This window comes from Ursus arctos, unplaced genomic scaffold, assembly GCF_023065955.2.
Source record: "Ursus arctos isolate Adak ecotype North America unplaced genomic scaffold, UrsArc2.0 scaffold_11, whole genome shotgun sequence".
Classification (NCBI taxonomy): Eukaryota; Metazoa; Chordata; class Mammalia; order Carnivora; family Ursidae; genus Ursus; species Ursus arctos.
In genome coordinates, this window is record NW_026622775.1 from 63,551,351 (window position 1) to 63,571,732 (window position 20,382).

The 20,382-nt window shown below is 39.5% G+C and overlaps 1 protein-coding gene across 2 annotated transcripts in view; it reads left to right on the plus strand.

Annotated features, from left to right (window-relative positions):
* The window catches only part of KIF13B (kinesin family member 13B), a 193,682-nt gene that overhangs the window by 44,041 nt on the left and 129,259 nt on the right, over window positions 1-20,382 (plus strand). For both annotated transcript variants that reach the window (XM_026518909.4, XM_026518910.4), the window contains exon 3: window positions 20,083-20,095. In XM_026518909.4, the coding sequence (XP_026374694.1) occupies window positions 20,083-20,095 (13 nt within the window). The remainder of the gene's footprint in view (window positions 1-20,082; window positions 20,096-20,382) is intronic.

Consider the following 20,382-nt stretch of genomic DNA (forward strand, 5'->3'; position numbering starts at 1 on the left):
GAAGACTGGAAGAGACTTGGAAATAGGCTCTCTCTTCACCAAACTCCCATTACAGTCCTTACTACCTCTGTCATGCAATCACTGACTCTTGTTATAATATTTTGTGTACACATCTTATCTCCCTTACCAGACCCTGAGCAATTAGAGGGCAAGGAGGGACCCACATTTTTTACGTTCTCCTCATAGCACTTCATAGCTTTTGTTCTTTCTCATTTCCATTTCTCTCATACATACTGAATCAATTAACAAATGGTTGTGTGCTCTATTCTTTATTTATTTATTCCTTAAACAACATTAAGAAGCTAAAAGTAAATTAAAGTGATCGTGAGTAGTCTTGAAGTTAATCAGAAAAACAAGGTCCAAATGTCAGCCAAATGAAAGGAATCTGTGAGAAAGACAGAGTAGTCCAGCTGAGTCTATAAGACAGTGGAAATCCTTTCCTATGACTCAATCAGCTATCAGATTAGCACAAGGTTCTTCTACACCCCAAAATCTCAAAGGCAACTGTGTGGTTTGGTGTGCCCCAAATCCCATTGCTTCCAGGTTCTGGTGAATCAGGTGCTTAATCTATTAAATCTATGATTATCATGTAACCAGAGAATTTAAAAATTTTAATTTATGTAGATTTTTTGCAGAAAAGAATGGTACAGTGGTTAACAAAAGATTTTAGGATAAGATCCTTTGTGGAAAGTGGAATGGAAGCATGAGTTCATGGGGGAAAAGTAAAGGTATACAATTAGTATTAAAGAAGAGTCTTTTCATTTAAAAAATAGTTGATAGTATCAATAATAAGAAATCATAAAATATCTCAATTTATAAAAATTTATGGTACATGTTTACTCATGGAGGTGTTTAAAGGTATTTTAAAATATAGTATTTCAGAAATTGCATCTTCTGTAACTATTTAAACTCATTTTTGAAAAATTTTATATGTCAACTTAAAAATATATAAGAAGTTACAAGGTATTTGGGGGTACATTAGTGAAAAAGCTTGAGGATTACTATAAGTAATGTGCATGTGCTTTGATTTATTAATCTTAGACATATATTCATTGATTTACTGAATAAGATTTAATTTATATGTATAAGCTTTTTATACTTACAAGCTTTTCCCACTGTTTGATTTTTATATTATTTTTATTTCATCGTTGGTCATTTCTGTGATGTTTTTACATAACATTGAAACCCGTATTTCTTATTAGATCAGCTTTAAACATTATCTCTTAACTACTTCATTTTAAAGATGTATTTATTTTTTTATTTTAGAGAAAGAGCGCAGGGGGTAGGGACAGAGGGAGAGGGAGAGAGAAACTTAAACAGACTCCACGCCGAGCACGGAGCCTGATGCTGGGCTCGATCCCATGACCCTGAGATCACGACCTGAGCCGAAACCGAGAGTCCGAAGCTCAACTGATTGCGCCACCCAGGCATCCCTATCTCTTCACTACTTCTTTACCAAGCTAAGGACCCTGCCCACCTCCTATCTCTATCCCTTTTCACAGCCTACTTGCTTTATTTGTAAGTTGACATAATTTTATATATGTTTATGTATCCATCCATCTAGCTACTCACCTGCCAGCTTGCCTGCCTGCCTGTCCATCTGTCCATCCATCCAACTATCTATCTATCTATCCATCCATCCATCCATCCATCCATCCATCGGTCTATTTGTCTCTTAATGCTAGACCTAATAGTGTGTTAGGATTGCTTGTCTTTCTCTGGATTCAGTATCACAACCCATAGGTTAGTTGAGATTATTCTAGCATAAAGTGTAAATAAATTCTCTCTTCTTAAATTTTATCAGTTGTATTAGATTGTACCACATTTTTGTTTGCTTTGTATTTGGACCATGACTTACTAGAGTAGCTTTTTATTTTTCCTGCTGTTTTTAAAATTTTTTATTGTCTTTAGTATATTCTTAGATTTTTCCTTCCAAATTCTTAGCTATACTATTCTACTAATTTCCTCCCTTTGAAGATTACTGCCTCAGAGCCTTCTGTCCTTGGTTGCTCTCTAGACCTGCCCTGTATAATTCCTTATCTGGAATTCAATGAGGAATAATTAACATTCTGTGTCTCTTTTTAATTTTTAGATCACGGTTTCTTAAGGGAACTGGTAGTTTGGAGTCTAATATGTAACAATTCAGGAAGGACAAGATGTTGACAAAGAATATACATAGGAAAAGTGGTGGCTGAAGATTTCAGGAGAGGCTCATAAGGAAAGATTTTTTTAGACAGGGTGTAGTCATGGTTAACCTAACTCTTAGTCTCTCATTTCAATAAACATTCACTGATGCCTACAATTTGGCAGGGACTGGGCTAAATTTAGGTGCTGAGATATCTAGATGAAGGAGCTGCTGTTGGAGCAGAACCACCTGTAAGCAGTTGATAAAAAGTCATCTGTGTTATAAGGAAACATATTCAAGGAATTCTGGGAACTTTATAGTATTTTAATCCTTTACTGTTGTAATTCTTTTATCTCATCCAATAAGCATGATGTAATTATGCCTATAATATCCTAAGATACAATGGGTGTTTCAGATAAGAAAACAGGTTTAAGGGGTGCCTGGGTGGTGAAGACGGTTAGGTGTCAGACTCTTGGTTTTAGCTCAGGTCGTGATCTTGGGGTTGTAAGATCACTTCACACAGGGTTTGCTTGGGATTCTCTTTTCCTTGCCCTCTGCCCTTGCCCTCTGCGTGCGTGCACTCTCTTTCTTAAAAAAAAAAAAAAAAATCTTAAAAAAAAACAGGTTTAAGAAGCTCGGGGGGAGTCCAGTGATACCCATAAAAGAGGGGGAAGGGGGAGGTGGTCCTAGGAAAAGCCACCTACGTTTAGCATTTATTATTAATGAATGATCCATTTAGTACAGCAAAGTATAATGAACCATCTTGAGCGGTGTGACCTGACAGCCCTCTGCCCTGGAAAAAAAAGCTATACTATTGCAAATTCATTTCCAGGCGGTGGAGTATGGCTGGGGAGATTTTAAACTAGGCAGTTTAGTGCCTTGCGTCCTCTGGACCAGCTCTTATTCTGGAGTTTCCTCCAAACTAGTGCACCAGAGAGTAAAATAAGACATTTGCATCATTTTGTCATTGTAGCTAAAAGGCATTCCTCCCCCTTACTTTTTTTTTAAGTAGGCTCCATGCCCAATGTGGGGCTCGAACTTACAACCCTGAGATCAAGAGTCGCGTGCTCTACCGACTTAGCCAGCCAGGCGCCCATCCTGTCTTACTTTTGAAAGAGATTCTTTCTCTCTGTTGGGATTGTAGTCATGGGGATTAGTAAGATAGAGGAAATAGACAAACCAAAAATAAAAACACTACACGTGGTGCTTGTTATGTGCCAGGCACTGTTCTAATCTTCATAGCAATCCTATGAAATAGGTTCTCTTACTATCTGCATTTTGCAGATAAGGGAAACTGGATCATGGAAAGTTTAGGTTAGCTGACCAAGGTCACATAGTAAGCAGTGGAGCTGGGATTCAAAATCAGGCAATTTGATTCCAGAGCCTGATCTCTTTAGCACTATTTTTCTGCATCTCATTTCACTTCAGTTACTGATAGAGCTGATGGAGATAATGGCTTTTGGACTGTTGGCCAAGTGGGTTTCCCGATGCCTTACCCCTGGGTTACAGACTTTCCCAGGCACAGGCAAACTTGACACCCATAGGCCTCTCTTGTGGCGTGGAGGAACAGATCTCGTGTATGCTGTTCCTTCTCTTGAACACCACTGATTCGATAATTCACCCTTCCTTTCCTCAGGAGGACAGAGTGAGGGGGCTTAGAGGCATCAGGAGTGTTACTTTGAATTCTTCCACATGGAAACACGAGGAGTGAGGAATTAAATATCTTCTTAGCACTCTTGGTTCGTTAAAGGCCAAATCTTCTTTGGGGAGTTAGCATGAGTTAGCATAGGTGGGTAAGAGCTGGAGAAAGGCAGCCTTCCCCCCCAAACAAGATTTAAACTAAGCACCCGAAGCTCATATAGCTTCAGTTTTGTGCCACTGTACATACTTAACCGTATATCTTTCCCCAGTTTATAGCCCACTTTGTTATGCTGCCCACTTCTATTTGAAGGCAAGAGAATAAACAAACAACAAAAACTAAAAAACTCCAAATCAGGTCATTTTAAACAAACATCCTTCCCTAAGTTTCCTGAAACAAGTAAAGTTGTTTTTAACTTGTTCTCCCACATCATGTGCCATAGAGAGAGGCAAATGCTTAAGTAGAAAGAGCACAGTTTTAGAACAAGAAACTTAGGTTTGAATCTCAATTTTGCCACTGAACAAATTATTTAATCTCTCTGTGCTGTTCTTTCCTTATTACCCTATAAAAGAGAGAGTGCAAGACCTACCATGTAGGGTTGGTGTGGGGATTGGAGCTAAAGTATGCCAGGTGTTTGCCACACAGTAACAAAAGGTAGCTTCTAGTGTTAATAAAGATATGAAAAATACAGACAAACTTGTTGAATGCCTAAAAAATGATTTCACCTGTTTGACACAACCAAGTTTCTTAGGCAGATCTCCTATCAACACTGCTGGGAAACAGGTATGAATACTGATTAATATTTGGGTATTTTATCTGGTTATCTGTAGGCACACTTGTGTCTGAAGGTGAGTACACAAAACTATTTTTTTTTTTAAAGATTTTATTTATTTATTTGACAGAGACAGCGAGAGAGGGAACACAAGCAAGGGGAGTGTGAGAGGGAGAAGCAGGCTTCCCGCCGAGCAGGGAGCCCGATGCGGGGCTTGATCCCAGGACCCTGGGATCATGACCTGAGCCAAAGGCAGACGCTTAATGGCTGAGCCACCCAGGCACCCCTGCACAAAACTAATTTGCCAGTAAGCCTCCTCTGTGTAGTACTGGTTATCTCTATGTTGTATGCAAATCGATCTTTAAATTTAAGAATTCATAGCCTCATTTATTTTTTATTTCTAGGAGTCTAAATTTGCATTCAGAAGCCTCCAGTGCTTTTGTCTTTGTCCTTCAAGCTAATGCATTCAAAGATTGCTGCTGCTTTCTTCAAAACATTTTAGCTCAGTTGAAGAATGCTATAAATTCTGAAGGCATAACTGTTTAAGAGTTTGTTGGTTATATCTTGGGACGTGAAATAAACAAAGGATGTAGGTGTTTTTTTTCTTTTCTAGGACATTTCCCTTGTTGTCCCACCCCACCTCCCCCCAGCTCCCACTGCTGTGTTGCACAAAAATAGATGTATTTTGCTTTTTGTTAGGTAGGCTTGACAAACCCCCTTCCCCCGTTCCCCACATACCACTTAGTCTGCTTGGGGACTGGAACCCAGTTCCTCAGGGTTTGTTTCCCTATTCAGGAAACCAGACTTCACGATGGAGGGAAGGAGGACCAAAACAAAACCATGAGAAACTAATGCAGGGAATGAAGAGCCACCACACAAAATTTGCTTTCGCAACCTGGTCGTGGAAGGAAAATGCAATGTTGATGATCTCAAAAGACCTGTATGGTTTTGATTTTGTCCCTCTAGCTGAGTACTGCTTCTGTCTTGATTTGAATCCCCAGTCTAGTATTTAATTGTTGACTTTGAGCAAGTTACTCAATCTTTCTGAGCCTTAGTTTCCTCACTTATAAAATGAGGGCAGTAATAGGATCTATCCTTTAGGGTTGTGGTGAGGATTAAAGAAAATAATACATGGAATGAACTTATGATAATGCTTGGACCCAGGCAGATCACAGACCTTTATTGGACCTAGATTTGAGCCCAAGTCTGCTTAGTTCCCAGGCGATATTCTTTCTGCCATCACAGGACATTGCACAGTAGTGTGAAGTAGGTTATGTAGGGAGTAGTAGTTCCACCGGATTATTGAAGTAGCCGAGAGGTTTGATGAGGTTAAGTGACCACTAGGATCACAAAGCTACTGAAAGGCAAAACCCAAATGAAGAAGGGTTTCTATCTAACTGCTGGTGTAGACTACTTTTCCTCTGGCAACATGCCATGAAGACAGTGTCTTTGATGTCTAATGATTTGTTATTTTATCCCCTGTCTTGCAAGCTGCTTGAGGACTTTAGTTAAAGTGCATGGTGCCATCTGATTATAGATGCTTAAATAGTTAGATACTGGAGACAAAGTAATAAAGACTGTTTTAGCCTAATGATTCAGGTGTATGTGTTGAGTCATCCAGTGTGGACATAAGTAATTAAATACAGTTTACTAAAATTAAATTTTTACATGTTGAGCTTGCTCCAAAAAAGGTTGGTCTAAATTTCAAGTGGGCAGTTTTGCACATATGGACCATAAAATCCATTAAATATGAAGTGAAATAAATGCTAAACATGTGACCTAGCGGGTTTTACTCTTAGCTATCCAAGAGAAATAAAAATGGATGTCTACACAAAGGCTGTGAAGTGGCTCAGAAGTGGTTAAAGAGGTAGCAGAAATGAATGAAATAATAGTAGGAAATGGCACAGAGGAATAACTATGAAGGAGAATAAAGAAAAAGTGTGGATTTGACCAGGAGTTTGTCGATCCTTAGAGTCTCTAAAAGTAAGAACAGAAACTTGATTATAGAGAATTTTCTGTTCTCTACAGTGAAACATAAACACTTCTTAAAAGACTCAACCTCATTGGTCATTATGGAAATGTAAATTAAAATCTTAGTGAGAGGCCACTCCACACCCACTTGCATGGCTATGTACAAGACAGACAATACTTAGTGATGGTGCAGATGGAGAGCAACTGTGGTTGGTGGGAGTGGAAAGCTGTGCATGTGCTTTGGAAAACAGCTTGATTGTCTCTGGAAAGGTAAATCTACACTACCCTATCACCCGACATTTCTTCTCTTAGGCATCTCTTCAAGAGAAATAAAAATAAGTGTCTACACAAAGACTTGTTCTTGAATGTTCACAGCAGCGCTATTCATAATCGCCCCAAGCCAGAAACAATCCAAATGCTTAAACAGATAAAATATTATTCAGCAGCAATAAAAAGGAAGTGGGAATCGATAACATGCTACAACACGGACGAACCTCAAAAATGTGCCAAGTGAAAGACACTGGATGCATAAGACCACACATTGTAGGCTTCCATTTATATGAAATGTCTAGAAAAGAAGAAGGACAGAAAGCAGATGAGCGGTTGTGGGCTGGGAGTAGGTCCTGGGATTGACTGCAGTCAGTCATGAGGGAACTTTTTGGAGTGACGGGAATGTTCTCAAAGCATGGGGAATTTACTTGTGGACCAGCTGGATCGTGGCCTGTTTTTGAGCTTTGTTAGGTTGGGGACAGAGTAGCCTTTATTCTTGGGCAAGTTTAGCTGTACACCTAAATTATGGGCTTTTTAGGCTCTTTACCGGATGCCCCCTACTGTTCAAGGAGATCTGTCCACTGGGGCTGGTTTTAACTCATGTCTCCGAGCCCTGTGTGAGCTCTGCAAATTGTTCAGCATGTGCCTACTTTCCAGCAGTAGTTCTTCCCCAGATAGTTTTATGGCCTGTGGGTGTCTCCCCTTCTGCATATATGATTTAGTATTCAGTCAGAGACAGTGGGGGGCCCCTGCACCTTCCTGGAGTTCTTCCTCTGGACTGTTCCCTTCCCTCTGGCCAGCAAATTCCAGCTGCCTCAGATGTCCAATCTTACCATCTCAGCCCAGGCCAACCTGTTCTGGCTTGGTTCCCTCTTCCTGTACAGAATGTCTCTAGGTAGAAAGCCTGGGCAGTTGTAGGGACCCCTCACTCATTTGCTTCTCCCCAAGATCATTATCCCTCACTGCCTGGTACCCATTTTATGAAAACATTTGCTTCATATCTTTTGTGCAGTTTTCCTATTTTTGTTAGGAGAGCTAGAACCAGTTTTCTGTCTTGGCTAGAGTTTCAGACTTAACATTAGCTACCTTGTTGAATATCGAGGGGAGACGTTTCTTGTAGTTCCTATGGCAAACAATTGTTGGAAGTCAGAGTACTCTATAGAGCTTTCATAGCAAACGGTGCTTTTGTGCAAATGAAGAAAAGGTGGCCCCTCTTGCCAGGCCAGTTCGAAACAGGCCTCCCTCCTGAGCTGTCCCAGCCTTGGGAAAAGCAAATGGTGTCTTTGTCTTTGAGCCCCTTGCTTTGTTGTGAGCCGTTTACCGCTTGGTCCTTGTAGCGGGGGCTGTGCTTTAGCTCCCGCTGAACCTCTGGGCCAGGTGCCTTTGTGAAGTACACAGACTTACAACTGTGTATATGGCCAGTAGACTAGATTAATGTGGTAGAGCTCTTCCTCCAGCTGCACGTAGTATGTAAATTGCTGGAGCAAATGAAAATTAATACTGTTATTCTGGAACATTTGTACTCCAGTCGTACCTCATATGTTGACGAAGACTTGCCGGAAACTTCTTTTTTCTATATCCCCTGTTCAGAAGAGGGGTCAAATAAACTTGGTAAGAAGTTAAAGGAAAAGGACAAGAAAGAGATGCTTCACCTTATTTTGAATGAACATGGTAGGAAAATGTCTCAGGAACTCATTTTAGTAAATATCTTAAGATCAGATATTTCCTTTGGGTTCTCATTAGTTTGAAACAAATGTTATCTGCCACGCACATTTTGTTTCTGTCAACTAAACACAACGCAGTCCTATAAATTTGGGGGGATTGTGGTGTTTCCTGAGGGTCAGTATTTTGGGCAGCGAGGCTGGAAATGGTATTGGGTGTGTTTGGGTGTGACTTCACCTAGAAAGGATCAGAACTAACTCCTTTGCTGGTGTTCCCTACAAGAAACATTTAACTACACGTTAAATGCGTAAGAGGTGATGGCTTATCAGACTGGCTTTGTGCTCTGGAAAGGTACCAGGAAATAATACTTCTATGAACTTTTATTTTTAGATTCTATCCCCTCGAGCCCATTACCCTCTGTCTTTTCTTTTTTGAGACATTATTGACATACAATATTAGTTTTATGTGTACAACATGATTTCATATTTGTATGTATTGCTGTATGATCACAATAAGTCTAGTTAACATCCATCACCATACATGGTTGCAATCTTTTTTTCTTGTGTTGAGGACTTTCAAGATCTAGCAAACGTTCAAATGATACAATACCCTCTGTTCTAATTACACTTCTCGTTCATTCCGTGATCCACTGTAGTCTTGACTAACGATTGCACAGCTTCGTGGCTGTCAGGGCAGATCAGTGATCCTTTAAGAGCTAACCCTAGATTTTTTACAGCCCTAGCAGCTAGAGTGAACAGGAGGCTCGCCATCTAGGTGCCTGCCCAAAGCTTGTGCCACATCCCAGTGATTAGCTGGAAGAGAACAGAAGCAACATAAGGTATCTTGCAAGTTATATCTTGCCTAGGGAGGAGAGTCTGAGTGAGGAGTTGTCTCACAGAATCACAGGGGAAATGAGCTCTAGGAGTGTAATTAAAGCAGCTCTTTGAATTGGTCTTTAAATTGGACTTTGAGAGTCCCAGTCCCACTGTGTTAATTTCCCCTTCCAATGGTCTTTGTGACATTTGACTAATACCAATCTGGGATGCACCACAAGGTGGAAGGAGCTTTTTTCTTGAATTTCTGAAGCTTGGGCAGATTGGTCCACTGCAAGCCACAGAGGGTAAATGAGGTGTGGCTGAGTCCCCATCAAAATTGGAGACAGACCAAAAGGAGCCTTCTACTCCCACCCTGCCCCCGTTAATTTGCTTGCTCTCTCAATAGTGATCGATACTGTTTATGTTCCTTCCTTCTTGAAACTCTCTTTTTCCTGTGATGCTGTTCTCACCTGGTTTTCCTCCTTCTTTGGTCATTCCTTTTTGCTTTCTTTTCTAAGTACCTTATTACGGAAATATAAATTTGCAAGGTAGTGTTATTTTCTTATTGTCCTGATGCCTTTCATTTATATTTGGTCCTCAGTGCCTTTCTTATTCCTTATCTAAAATGTTAGCTAATCAGTCTGTGAATATTAAACTAAGACCATGCAAATGAGAACAAATAGAGGCTATTTGTTCAATGTTTACTATAGCAAGGGAGTCAGCTACTGTCACTTGGGTTTGGCAGAGACTCAAAGGCAGGCAGGGGAGCACAAAAGCTTTATAGTAAAAAAAAAAAAAAGAGAAGAGGAAAAGGAGGACTTCAGGTGTGCTTCTGAAGGAGGTTGTTGGCATGAGGAAGCTGGCGTCTGGTTAACTAGAAGCAGATGTCATTTGTGGTTGGTTTGGGAGTATATTGGGCTTTTTTTCTAGTTGGTCCTGAGTTGCAAGCAGGGGCAAAAAATAGGAAAGCTGACAGTCACTGACCAATTCCTGACTGTTCTGGATCAATTGACACAGAAGTTTTGGGTTTTAGTGTCACATATGGTCTGGGCATTGTCCATTTGTGTATTCAGTCTTTTAAGCCAAACATGGGTTAGGACATGAAGCTCCATAGCTCTTAGGAAAATGTCTCTACAGCATTCTTGCTTAACCTTTTTTGGGTTATAGACTCTTTAGAGAATCTGAAAGTTAAAACTCCTCTGCCTCCCCCCGCCCCCGCCAAAATTCAGGAATTCACAGACCCACTGAGGCCCATCCATGGACCAAAGATCTCACATATTTTAATGCATATTTAACAATTTCCTTATGGTGTTACTATAATTCAATATTTTGTTTATGTGAATTTTTGACTATTACATTCTTTGTATATTGTAGGAGTCACTATTAACAAGTATATATGCAAATGTGTTTAAACACCATTTTTATGCAGTATCACAGGAGGTGATATGCTAGATGAGTCAACATTCTGTGATACTGAGGAATAAGCTCATTCAATAGCAAAAAAGATGAACTTTTTGTCATTTCAACATTTTTTTATATAAAGCTTTCTGAAACACATCTTATTTCCCTGATGGGGGGAATATCAATGGAAGATAATAATGGCTTAGAGTCTTTTCCATGATGAACATGAAGAGCTTCTTGATGGCAAGTACTTGTTCCTTATTTAATTTTTTTTTTAAGTAAGCTCCACGCCCAGCATGGAGCCCAATGCAGGGCTTGAACTCATGACCCTGAGATCATGACCTAAGCTGATATCAAGAGTTGGACGCTTAACCAACTGAGCCACCCAGGTGCCCCAGTCCTGTTCTTTTCTGTAGAGAAAAGCATGGTGTCTGTTTTTTTTTCTGTTTCTGGTAATATTTTTTGCTTTTGATTCAAATATATTCTGAATAGTTGGTAAATGGTATTCTAATCTGGCTAAAAAGGTATATTACTGTATATTTCTCATAGCAAATATTTTTTGGATGAGTATCAGGACACTAGAAGAATTATAGAGACCCTGGGGATAGTGTAAATCAGGAGTTAATTTAACAACTGAATAATTTAGACAAGCTCATCATCTCATGGCAAATTCCAACAAGCATTATTGAGTGACTACCATATGTCAGGCACTGGGAAAACAAAGAAGAATGAAACATGCCCTGTGTTCTCAAGGAGCTCATAATCAAGGGGAGGAATTAACAGCTACAACACTTTCTTAGGAAAGACCTAGGGGACTTAAAGTTCCTAAAAATGGATGGAGAAGGTACCTTTTTGGTTTTTCTGGACAAAAAGACCATCACCAGGCTGAAAAGTGGAAGGAAGTACACAGGTCACCGAAAATACAAAAGTAACCAAGCCTGAAGGATGTGACATGTCCAAATATGTGTAAAGCACAAGGCACTGGGGGGAGGAGCAGTAGGAGACTGAGGCTTGGGATGTGGGAAGAGGTTAAACCCCAAGCTAACATTGCATCATGACTCAAATCACAATAATGATGATGTCTAACACTTATGGAGCGTGCGCGAATGTGCATCAGAGCCTTTCCTGCTCGAGGAGTGGATTGTATCTTCTAGGGGATAGGGAGCCAATGAAGGGTTTTAGGCAGAGTTATGACCTGCTGAGACATGTGGTTTAGATACATAGTGGATGAGTGAAGAGTTGTAGAGAAGAGATAGGAGGCAGCGTGAGCAGTTAGGAAGCTATGTGGTAGGTAGACCTAGAGGCAGATGAAGAAATAGGGCGTCGCTGTGTCTCCTGCCTCTCCATGTGCTTTCTTATTTCCCATAGACCTCTGTGCAAATGCCACTCCACAAAGCCTCTCCTGACCACCCTGTTTAAAATGTCAACCCCAGCTTCACTCCGTACTCCTCTTCCCTGCTTTATTTTTTTTCCCATAGCACTATGATGTTACGTATTCATTCATTCATCCAATTGTAGTAGAATTTAAGCTCTTAGAGAGCTGGGATTTTTGTCTGATTTGTTCAGTGCAGTTTTGCCAGTACTGAGCTTAGGACCTGGCTTATCATAGACAGTAAATATTGCTGAAGGAAAGAGCGAATGTGAGAATGGGAGAGGGGATGGGTTTGAGAGACGTTTCAAAGATGAAAGTCATGTCTCAGGAGAAGGATAAACATAGCAATCTTCAGTTAGTTAGCTAAGCAGTTCTTACCCTTGTAAGTAGTAAAGTATTTAGTTGGGGAATGCTTGTAAATTGAGTTTCCACTTAAGGAAGCTAAGGAGATCTTCGCTAAGCAATGGATTTGGGCAGTAATTATAGTAATGAGATAGAAATTACAGTTTTTCTCAACCTGCTCGCTGACATAAACCCCAAGTTAACATCGCTTCATGAATCAGAATGGAGCATGCACGAGCATATGTGCACCAGGCGTGATATATATGCTGTTTTTTTCCTTGAAGCCCACAGCCTTTCCACTTCAAGTCTGAATTCTAGGCCTTTTACTGCTTATAGGGAAGATAAGCTTTAGCTTTAGTTCTGTTTTATAGCTACTAATTCTAATGACATTATTGCTGCCTGTGACATTTGAGTTTGGGATTCCATGTTTAGGATTTGATAGCCAGGATTGCGTGTGGAGGTTTCAAAGGGGATTGTTTCATTTAATTGGGTGCACAGAATCTGTAGTGTAGTCGTGGATAGGATTGTGAAGACACTGTACCTAGGTTCTCGGGATTGGATTTAGAAACATTCTCTTTATTTTTGTGAATTTGCAGGCCTCCGTTTTGAGTACTACTAAAACCCTGTTCTACTTTCTTTCTTAATAGCAGGAATTTAAAACTCAGCTGCCTCCTGGCAGATAGATCCATGCGGAAGACAGTAGTAGTTCAAGTCTAGCCAATGTTGATGTGTGGGAATTTAGGCCTCGTGTTTCCAGATCCTCAGAATTTTTAAGAGAATTTTTGATGTGGAATCTTTTGACTTTTGGTCAGTACTGTGAGGACTAAACTAAAGACAGCTGTGGGCTGTATTTGGGCCAGTGGACCTCGAGTATGTGACTTCTGGTTTGGAGACAAGTCTGGATCTGGATAGAAAGAGTAAGGAGACAGGAGGGTTAATTTCATACTCAGTAAAAACTTTCTTCTGCTAAATCCAGTTCAATCAAGGAGAAATCCAACACAATAAAACTGGAGAAATATGGGTTCATAAAATTAGAAATCAAAGATAACCACAAATACTGAGAGAAGTAGTTATAAGAGTTTTCTTTCTTGGAGTCTGAGATTAGTCTTTCAATAATCTATCCTAATCTCTTACATACCTTGAAGTTATTTTAACATGTAATTATTAGAGTGAATATGTATTATTCTGTTAACATAGATATGAATATATTTCACAAACACCCCCCCCAGTACACCAATATTGATTTAATCTTTCGCTAGATTTAAATTTTCTTAGAGCTCAAGTGGACGGTGGATTAAAACTTACTCTGTTTGTGTGTTTGAAAGATGGGAAGATGGGAAGAAGCAGGTGATTTGCAAATGACTGAGTTAATAGTGTATTCTTTGAATTACGCTATCCCAGTATTGGTAATTGAAATTGTAGGGGCGCCTGGGTAGTTCAGTCATTAAGCGTCTGCCTTCAGCTCAGGGTGTGATCCCAGAGTCCTGGGATCGAGCCCCACATCAGGCTCCTCTGCTGGGAGCCTGCTTCTTCCTCTCCCACTCCCCCTGCCTGTGTTCCCTCTCTCACTGGCTGTCTCTCTCTCTGTCAAATAAATAAAATAAAATCTTTAAAAAAAAAAAGAAATTGTGGAATTTACAAACAAGGGTTTTCATATTTCTGAAGTTTTGTGATTGTAAAATATGCTAGTTGTGGTTCAGTGGCCGTATTATTTGGATGTTCCTCTGTTCTCAACCAGTTGTAGTTTGTGTGTGTGGAAGATTCCAGTAGAAGAGGATTATCAAACTGTCTTTTCTCTTGATTTAAATCAAGAACTGCATATCAGAGATAGTGAACCAAATGTTTTTCTGTTTTTTGAGGCCCCCTCCCCCCTCAACTTCTGGGATACTCAGCACTGCCCATTTCTGATCTTTTCTTGCATTCCCTGGATGCATTTTCTGTCTTCGTGTAATGTGTTTCATTATAATTATCTCCTAGTTTCATTGAAGGTGAGGTTTGTATTTGTTCTTTGTTTGCTTTATTGTTGGGGGATGATTTTAGAGAGCAGAAATGGTGGTGGAAATGGTTTTATTCTATGAGGAATAAATGCGATTGAGAGTAACATAAGGGACCTAATTTAGATTGGATGCTTAAGAAAGCTAGAGGTAGGAAAATACTCATTAAGCTGAGAAATGACGTATGGATAGGAATTAGCCTCAAGATTTCAAGGCAGGAAGAAAATCACGAATGAAAGTCCTGAGGCTAGAAAACTGGGTACCCTGGGCCAGTCAGAGGTGGTGGCCAGTATGGGCGAAAGGCAGACATTGCTGGATTGCGGGTAAGACAGAAGCGGGGGGCCAGGCCATAGGGAGAGCTTAAAACAGAACTTGCTGAATAACAGAGGTTTGTGTTGGATACTGATAAATGCTGAGAGGCATACTCTGTCTTTAGAGCTTATAGTCTAGCTGAGGAGATGACCCATATATTAAAAAGTTTATATTATGCGACCAAATGATAGGTAATATGTGAGCACTAGAGATAGTTTTGACTTGAAGGAATTGGGGGAAGAAAACTCACTTTTGGCTGGGGTTCTTGTGGAAGTTTTCTTAAGGGAGCTAGAGTTTGATCTGGGTTTTTCTTATGGGGTAGGGCTTGAATAAACAGAGTTGTCAGTGGGAGTGGCATTATGAATGTAGGTCTGTGGCATGCAGGACATATACTATCTTGCTGGAGAGGAGGAATCTTCCAGGACTGTGATGTGGGAGATGATGCTCGACCAGTAACTTGTTTTACCTCTGATGTACCAGGGGTCTGCAAGTATCAGTGCTAGAAGTAACCAGAAATAGAACTTGTTGAATGCCTGGTGTTCGTGTTCTTATTCTAGATAAAAAGAGCTCTACAAGTGATCCAGTGTATACCTTCTCATTCCTTCTGCAACACCCTCATCAGCTAGTTGTCTCTTATTATATAGTTCTACTCATGGGGAGCTGGCTGTTTAACACAGTGCTAATTATTCTTGTATTGGAGAGATATCCCTCTTCTTTCAGCTTTCTCCAGTGGGTCCTACCAAATTCAGCCTCTAAGCTGACGTAGAACAAGTCTGCTTCTCCTACCCCCAAATGTGTAAGCCCCCTTGAATCTGAAGATGGCATCGTGTCTTCCTTGAGTCTTCCCTCCGCCCGGATAGGTCATTTCCAGTTCTTTGATCTGTTCTTTCAGCAGTAGTGTTTTCAGACACTTCTATATCCTCAGTGCTGTTCTCCAGAATACTCTATCAGTGATGCTTTTAAAATTTATTCTTCAAAAATGAAGGGAGTACTCCAAATGTCAATGAAACGCTAAACAGGGCTTTTGGTATTGTTTGTACTTATTAAAACTGGCGAGATGAGTAAAGATTGACTCTTTTGTGAGTCTAGTCTGTGTTGAAAATTTTAGTCAGATCAAGCTTTATTCCTTATGCAGAAAGCACATCGGGGGAGGGGTGACCAAGAAAAAATAATGATCATCACACAGAATGTTGTTTGGTTGCTGGTACTGCCAGCTAAGTCCAAAAAAGCAACAATATCATTACGTAGTATAGCTATATCAGAATAAGCTCTTTGTGATGTATACATCCGTTATGGAGTGGGGTGGAGAGAGATCCTGTTAAAACAGAGATTCCAAATATTTCTAATTGTGAAGTTTTCAGAAACTTAAACAAATCTTTAAAATTAAAAGAGGTATTGATATTTGGACATGATGTTCAATTTTGGTAGTTGGACAGCAGTAATTGATTCGTAACTTGTCCTTCTACCGATACTGCTTTGTGTTTTACACATACAGGATATTATGTGGTTTACTTTGGACCCAATATCGATTTTATTTTATTTTTTTAAGATTTTATTTATTTATTTGTCATAGAGAGAGAGAGCACACAAGCAGGGGGAGCAGCAGGCAGAGCAGGCAGAGGGAGAAGCAGACTCCTGCTGAGCAGGGAGTCCCATGCAGGACTCCATCCCAGGACCCTGGGATCATGACCCGAGCTGAAGGCAGATGCTTAATCGACTGAGCCACCCAGGTGTCCCTTGATTTTATTTTTATTATGGTCAAAAGTGACAATAAAAATTTCCAAAGATCACTAATTTATATAAAATCGTCATCAAATTTCTTCTTTGTATTGTGGCATTTAAAAAATTAGAAGTATAATTGGACTTAATTTTATGGTATACTGTACTATTTAAATGAGAAGTGAGCTGTACCCCTAAACCATGTCAGTAAAAAGGCGATGAGTTGCTTCTTCATAGATAACTGTTCTACCCAAACTATGCAACTAAATCATTTGCTTCCCAAGTTTACTTCTTTCTGAAAAGCACATCTGTCCATGCCGATCCACCTGGGCTGTTAACTTCTCCAGTAACTAGGCAATCACCATTTGGGAAACAGTAATTGTTGCAGGCAAGATTCATCAATGGATGCTCAAATTCGTGGGTGAAAGTATGATGAGAGACGTATTTATATAGTCTCAAAGTCTCCCCCAACAAGAAAAATGTACAAAGGGAAAACTAATAATGTTACATGGAGAAACCTAGTAAATGCAGCCATAAGAAGTGATCACAGAGTTACCATCATCAGTTATGAGACACAGATGGCCATCATCATGTGCTTTCTGGTATGAGGTCCTGAGAAGGGCACAACATTACCTGTGGTGTTGTGCTTGCCAAAACACATAACCTGAATTTAGTTATGAGGAAGCATTAGAGAAACCCACATTGAAGGACAGTCTAAAAATAATTGGCCAGCACTCTTCAAGTGTCAAGGTCATGAGAAACAGACTGTCCCAGATGGAAGGAAACAGACTACCGCAGGCAGGGTGTGATCCCGGACCAGAAAAGCGACATCAGTGGGATACAGTTGGCAAAACGTTTAAATGAGGTTGGCTCTAGATTATTTAATAAGTTTTCTGTTGATGGTTAATTTCCTGGTTTTGATCATAATGACTATGGTTATATAAGACATCCACATTTGGGGAAGCTGGGTGAAGGGTACACAGGAATTCTTTGTACTATTTTTGGAATGTTGGGAGCCTGAAGGTATTTAAAATGAAGTTAAGCAACAACAACAAAAAGTAATTCAGCTCAGCTGAGAGTAACTAAGACTTTCATGTTTTTACTTTGTGACAGCTCTCTTGACTGGTCAGGGGCTGGTTTTCTTTGCTTCCTAAATCTCCGCTGTGAGCTGGATAGCTGAGGTTTCTAAAAGGGATTGGGGGAGAAGTTAGCCATTACCATATTGGATTGCAACTATACTTTGAAAGGTTTTGTTTCATTAGTTAATTCACTTATTTATTTTTGTACGGAGCTGTAATTACATCTTTGGGTTTCCATTGGCTCTGTAGGTTATTTGAGCTTGACTGCGGTAGTCACCAGAATCCCTAGCTGGAAACTTAGCTCTGTAATTAATTTACTGGTTTGTTTCTGTTTTTATTATTAGGTTCTGAATTCATGTTAGTCTCATGGATTTTTCTGCGATGTGGCCTATATTATTGAATTTTATTAAAGCTTGTTGATTGTCTCTTAGGAAGAGCTGATTTTTGTATAAAATATTCAATTTAAACTTGAAATATCATACTAAATATCTTATTTTTCCCTCAGAAAAGACAGTCTGGAGTTTTATAAATATGATGAATAAGTAAACTTCCACTGGCATAAGTACCAGGTGGTAACCTTTTATTGGTAATAATTAGAATGGAGGAAATTAATACATTGGGAAAGGTTTCTGTTAGCAAGAACAGTTGTTAATGTATGACTCATAGATTAAGTCTAGAAGAAACTTGACGAGGCTGTTTTGATCAGTGTGGAAGAGGGGAAGAACGTGGACTTGGGAATCAGAAGACCTAGTTTGACAGCCCATCACTGCTTATTATTGTGTCTTGGACAGGTTCACTTAACTTTTCTGAGCCGTTAAGTTTCTCATCTGTAAAATTGGAAGTCAGACTGAGAAAGACAGATACCATATGATTCACTTATATGTGGAATCTAGAAAAACAAATTAAATGAATAAATAAACAAAAAGCAGAATCAGGGCTGTAAATATAGAGAACAAATCGATGGGTGCCAGAGGGAAAAGGGGCATGGATGGGCAAAATGGGTGAAGGGGTGTGGGAGATACAGGCTTCTTGTTAGGAAATGAGTAAGTCAGGGGGACAAAAGGCACAGCATAGGGGATACAGTCAGTGCTACTGTAATAGCCTGTATGGTGACCGATGGTAGCCGTACTTGTGGGGAGCACAGCATAGTGTATATAAACGTGGGCAGTCACTAGTTGAACACCTGAAATTAATGTAGTAACATTGTGTTACATTGATTAACGTTGCGTATACTCAACAACAACAACAACAAAACCCCGAAAAACAAAAAAGAAAAGCACAAAGATGACAGCATTTGTCAGTGACCTCTACCAGTATCTCACAGGGTTTTTTGTCAGGAAGTTTTTCTGAGTCCAGAGAAACTACTTTCTTTTCTATGTCAGCCACATTGGCCGTCACCCCAGAATCTATTAGACAAGTGTCGCTCTTTGGTAGACTTTCCTTGGTGTTTCAGCGTTCTTACCTGAAATCATTTGATGCAAATAAGTGTTAAATTTTTTTTGAAGAAAATTTTTTATGAGACAGAGGGACAAGAAGTTGTAGAGACAGTTAGAAGGAAGCACTTCTGTGTTCAATTTCCTTTCAGGTTTGAGGTTTGAGGTGGCATTTTGATCCTTGGAGACAGACCAGTTATTCCTAAAGCTCCAGTTACTGTTTTTGTCTCCAGTTTCCAAAGTCCTTTCCTTTATTTTTAAATTTTCTGATTTTTGACGTTGTACTGTGGTTACAAAAGTGAACGTCATTGTTTTGAGGAATTAGACACTGAAGTGTTTAGCATTAAGGGGCATGTCTGCAGCTTAGTGTGAGATGATTAGGAGAAAACTAATACATATATGTGTATCTCTATCTGTATATGGAGGAGGGGAGAGTGATATAGTAGCAGTGGTGATGTTAACACTTGGTGAATTTGGGTGAAGGGAGTTCTTTGTGCTTTTCTTGCAACTTTTCTCTAAGTTTAAAACTATCTCCAAAGTATACTGGTTTAGTTCTATCTCTGTACCCCGAGGAAGTATGAGTCACAGTTTTGGGGTGAGGGAGCCTAGAAGCACCTGGGTAAGCATAGATCAGTAGGTAATAAGTGAATAATTCAGTAAGTGGTAATTCCCTGGCAAAAAATTAGTTGTTCCTTTAATTTAACCTCTTTTCCTTAGCCAGAACAGAATTCATTTTTTTATAGAAGGGCCTATATAGTGAGCTGCTGCTGTATCAAAGCAGAGAAAACTACTTGGAAGTGAAATCAGATGATAAAAAGTAAAGACTGTTTCTATATTTACAAGACTGATACAAGGATAAGCAGAATGCATAAGGCAGAAATATGAGGAATTTAAAAATTATCCAGAGGAAAAATAGTGTTTCTTCTTCCTGAGAGATACAAGTTAGTTTTCTATAATTAAGGACTCTACCCTACTAGTTCGTAGATATTAATTTATAACTTTATTTTAAATTGCTGTTTGATTTCAAAGTTAATATTTTGTATTCTTACTAAAAATTTACATGGTATTTATTATCATTTTACCCTTAAATTGTCTCCTAACCAAAAAAATAAAATTTTTTTTTAACTCTCTCCCTTTACTTTTATGTCCACAATGACATCTCTTTTGGAAACGCAGAAGCCAGCCAAAGGTAAGAAATTTGCTTTATTATGCAATGCTTGTAAAGATCTTAGGTGCATATTTTTGAAATACTGGTAATTTTCTTCTCAAAAATACTTTCTGTCACTTTTGTAAAAGTAATGCAGGCTGTCAGCCTGTTCATAAATCCAAAATCATTTATTCGCATAGGAGGGACTGGAGGCTTATGGAAAAGCTGTATTTGTACTTTGACCAATTCAGGCCAGTTTCCTGGCAACTACAACACAGATTCCTTTTATGCTCTGCTGTTCACCATGGATTGGCTTGAAACTGGTCGTT